We start from the raw sequence: 5,111 nt of genomic DNA, 5'->3' as shown, positions 1-5,111 counted from the left end.
TATGTACACACACGCGAGTCATATTGATCATGCACTGAACTCAAAAACTGTCCTGGGTTCCAGTACACCACAGGGATAGGGGAATATAATTATTATGATACTCAAAATCCGGTCCTATTAGTGAAAATATTACTATAACTTAAATGATAGCATAAATAAAACATACTTGACGATTCAAATGGCATGTGATTCAACAAGAGAATCGTTTTTTACCGCCAATTCGTTGCTTTTCATTTCAATCAGGCCAGTTGAACATTTGGCATCTGGACGTTTCTTAGGCACTAAAATGAAAAATCAATCTAATTAGGACCTCAATTATAAACGAATTCATTGGCGACGAATGACTCACAAATGGTTATGGATCTTATTGCGTCCATGGAACCAAGGGCGTCCGTCACCACTTTATGCATCTTTTTGGCGCAAATATCCAACGGTGCATTATAAAAATGTAAAATCTATTGAGAAGATAATTAATTGTCAGTCGTTCAACTATTGGATTACGTAAACTCGTTGTCCGTACGTCAATGTAAACACGTTTTAATACGCGAGCGTTTTCACTTACTTTTGACGGGGTCGCGAGACGTCGTTGATCTGCGTATTTCATCTCTTTTTCAACAAATCGGTTGAACTTGCTTTTCAGGTAAATTTTCTTAGCTGGCGTACCGTCTGATAAGGTTCTCGACGTTCCATGATCATTAATATAGGAATGTTTCGAATACCTAAAACAGCGACGACAGACATGATGCGATGTTCTATGATTTTATGATTTTCCTATATGCTATGATTTTTGTTTATAAGCATATTTACGCCACCTTTTGTTTGAGGTGATTCGGGATGATTATAGTTCTTGCAATATACTCGCGTAATACGCACTTTCTCGAATGTTTATCGTAATCCATAATCTTATTGGGGATCAAGAGAAACCTACCCTTACCCCGCCATTCAATCATAACCCGACGTAAAGAAATCCCAGTAGGAATTTACGACACTCACTTGACTTTTAGATTTGTAGTTTTATCCAACCGAATCAAGTTCAACTTGGACACACATCTCTTAGCAGCCTCGACGTCTTGCAGTTCGACGAGTACTTGGTTTCCGTTCAAAATCTTCACTGCTGTTACATTTCCGTAAATACAAAACAAATTAAAAACCTTATCGCAATTGACGTTCATTCTTTCCAATCCGTAAACGATTAGGACTCTGTTCGGCTCGCCACGCCACAAGGACTGCGGACAAGGCAATGGTCTGGTAGTATCACCACTACCGGGCTGGGATTGTCTGCCAATAGGTCGTTTTGACCGTGCTTTGTTGTTTCTAAACAAAAGTCGTCATTATTATGACAAACCTATTGTTTCATAGTCAATCGATCATGTATGTAATTATTTATCAAATATTTACCCTCCGCTCGAATGGTGGTTTTCTGACGACCCTAAATGCTGGTCGTCATTAAACTTTCGATTAGTGGATCGAACTGATGGGCTTGTGCGTCTTAAGTTGTTCTGGTAACATTTTGCCTTAACTCTGTCCATTATAGTATACTTCTTGTAAATCCCAAAGCTTTTACGAATATTTTTCAATATTTTCTGGCTTTTCTTCGTGAGGAAACAAACCGTACGTTGTCCTGATATATGTTGCCGTTAAGATAGGATTTAACGTTTAAACAATGAGAACAAAGAATACTACTTGTATTACAATTGACTGTCTTTCACACGGAAGACACTGGTATAATGAATTTAAAATATCAATAACCAACCTTTATAGGCAAATAAACACGTATTCATGGTTTCACTTTTTTTTATTTAGCCAATTATGATAAACAATTTTATTCTTAATATTTTCTTATATTTTTCTTTTTAGACAACTTCTATGATTTATCCCGCACGCGATTAGTATAAATAACGGAAAAATCCATATTTAATACAATATTTTATTAAGTATACGGTGAAAAGGATACAATTTGCCAAGGAAACAAATTCATGATATCTATATGAATATGTATCGCACAGCTTAGTTGTGTATTGCATATTATGTTCAGTGTGTTACATTAAGTTTATTCACACTGCAGCGAAGCGCTCCCAATTTATTTTTGTGTAGAACTTTTATTCGTGATATAAATATTGAACCTGATGTATATATTTTTATGTCATCTGATATTATAACGTACTTTTTATGCATTAGGACAATTTTAGTTTTCAGATTATGTGTTATTAAATTTAATAGTATTTTACGTCTACTTAGATATATAGTAGGTACTTTAATGAAGAAAATGTATGGATATTGAAAATTGAAATTTTTTCTAAAACAAATATTAATGTTAGTTATTTATCAATTATTTATTATATAATCTAAAAGTTCTTATTATAATCATTAATATTAATGAAATGAGTAGAGTGGTTGTATATTACTTTAATAACTATATTACACTGTATTTATTGGGTCTTGTTATCGACTATTTATAGCATTATAGCAAAACTTGGTTTTTTTTCCTAGGAATATGCTTTCGACGACGTCGACAAACAATGTATCATTATATTATTCTATTCAGTGGTATAAGTTATTAACCAGTGATGCCATGTTGGCCTTTTTAAGTCCAAAACTGACCTTTTTATGGTTAAATCTAGCCTTTTTTTATTTCAATCTGACTGAAAAAATACACAATCTTGCTCCTAGCTTTTTTTCTAGCCATTAATTGTTTTTAACTAGCTTAATTCTGATTTAAGTTATATATAATATATTTTAATTAATTGTTTGTGCATATAAGTATAATATTACACAACGTCATTGATATCATGAGATTTTCCCTTCGTTTTCGTTATCACTCCATATGATAAACCATATTTATGGTTGTTATCAAGACAAATTATATTTATCTGTGGTGGTAGTTAACTACGAATTGGATTTATATTCATATCTAGTTGATAGTTATCACTTTACACCTCGGACTAGTATATCTTAGTTCGTTTCACGATTGTAGATTCGTTATTCAAAAGACTTTAATTCACTATTTTAACATTTTTTTAAGTATTACCTATTAATTTTGTTTTGTTATTTTTAATACTTATTATTTTATTTCCATGTTTGTTGTTTTAATGTTGGACTGCTCAGAACATTAAAATTTAATAAACTATGAATTATGATTCTTTAATATCTTTATCTATTATATTCAATATTCTAATAATATTATTTACTTGTAAAATATGATAAAAAGATTAATAGCTTTACTAAAGAAAGAAATGGAAATTGCCAACAATTTATATAGTATTAATATTTTTATATTTGCGTTAATATGTTTGTTATTAACCTTTTTTTTTTTCATCTGATTTCCGGCCTTTTGTGATAGTACTCAAAGCTTTTTAAAAAAATTATAACTGGCAACACAGGTATTAACTATTTTGAAATATTATAAAACTGTAATCGATCAGCAATAGTTCAACACCAATGTCTATTATTATTTATATTATATATAACAAAACGAGTAATGAAATAATTTTATTTTTTCTGTAACTGTGGATGTGTGTTTATTGTGCGATAATGTAAATTTAATATATTACTAAATTACATATTCAATTATTAAATTAAAAATGAAAAGGCAGTCGAATGATTTTATTTCTTTTTTTCAAAAAAATTTAAATAAACTGATCAAGAAAACAGCTTGTCAAAATGTAATTCAGATCAAGACCAACCTAGCAAAACCTTGTCGTAATAAAGTTGAACTATTTTTTGAAATAATCTAAATCTTCATACATTTATGTATTTCTTATTTCTATGTGATTATTATGGTATACCCATATTCATAAATTTAAAAATCAATAACACAAGGGTATTTTCTTAGGAAAAACAAAGAATTAGATCAATGATTTCTGTAGAATAACCTCTAAGTACAAAGTTAGAAAAAGTTAATAATTAAAAATTAACATTTTTTACAATCATTATTATACCATTTAATTTATAATAATAAATTAATATAATATTGAGATATATGAGATTTAATGCTTAAAGCGGGTGTGGGGGGCATAGTCCTACTAAAATGATAGTATAAATTTATATCTTAATCTCACCCCAAAACCAATTCCAAATTACGCCACTGAGTAGTAGTATAAAATCAATATGATAGATTATTAAAAAAAAATACATTTATATTAATAAGATTACAATAATAATTATAATAATAAAAAATAAGCCATTATTTTTATTAAAAAATATTAAATATGTTTAAGAAATAACTTAAATTATACGCTTAAATGTGAAGTCAACTTTACAAAAAATTGTAGGAGGTGTGGAGTCGAAAGGATGGCAAATTTTGTTCTCCTAGGGCGAATATTTTCAACTATGATATTTTCAACTATGAAAATCTATAAATGTAAAAATTGGTTTTTCATAATAAATTTACACCTCCACGCCATTTTTTAGGCTAATTCTTGCAAATTAAAACCTAATATAGTTGTTCTTTGTAAATAAAACAAGGGCAACAATCACATTAAAAAAAAAAATAAAAAAATACATGTATCATTGTACCAATATTAAAATGAGCAATCAATAAAATATAATATTTTATTATTTTCTAAAAAAGAGTTCAAATAATTAGGTCACTTATGGTTTACAGTAATGTAGTATATTTATTTCGCATAAATTTAAATTATTATAGATCAATTATTGTTATGTGTTATATATAACACATATAACATTTGTTAAAATAACATTGATTGTAAATACTGGTATTAATTATAATCAATGACTATATGCGAAGAATTATTAATGTTGATGAACTATGTATTCGGCTAGTTGTACAAATCATAGTTCCTTGTCGCTATGGGATACGATTAGGCACGAACAATTTGTAAAAAGTCATTTTGCTCTGAGAAGACAAAAAGAACTGACAATCGTGTACATTCTGTTTTGCTATAATTATATCGTAGAATAAAATAATAGTTTGAACACTTTATATATATATATAATTTCATATTATATTCGAATAATCCAATCCGGTGTTATGATGGACGCAACACGCCAACATGTTTTTGTGGATTCCGTCGGTCAACGGTTCCGGGATTGCAGATCGTGTAACGTCTGCCGTGTACGCTCGAACACGATGAAGTGCAAAAGTACGTACG

At 29.4% G+C, this 5,111-nt stretch overlaps 1 protein-coding gene across 1 annotated transcript; it reads right to left on the bottom strand.

Annotated features, from left to right (window-relative positions):
* Positions 1-174: 174 nt before the first annotated feature.
* LOC112679942 (heterogeneous nuclear ribonucleoprotein L-like) lies at positions 175-1,509 on the bottom strand. Its single transcript, XM_025549891.1, has 5 exons — positions 1,481-1,509; positions 994-1,314; positions 563-719; positions 350-455; positions 175-281 (listed from the first exon to the last, which is right to left on the bottom strand). The coding sequence occupies exons 1-5, from the start codon at positions 1,507-1,509 to the stop codon at positions 175-177; spliced, it is 720 nt and encodes a 239-aa protein (XP_025405676.1).
* Positions 1,510-5,111: the final 3,602 nt, after the last annotated feature.

The sequence above is a fragment of the Sipha flava genome, unplaced genomic scaffold (genome assembly GCF_003268045.1).
Source record: "Sipha flava isolate LNK unplaced genomic scaffold, YSA_version1 17140_pilon_pilon, whole genome shotgun sequence".
NCBI lineage: Eukaryota > Metazoa > Arthropoda > Insecta > Hemiptera > Aphididae > Sipha > Sipha flava.
This window is presented reverse-complemented; position numbering and strand designations above follow the sequence as displayed.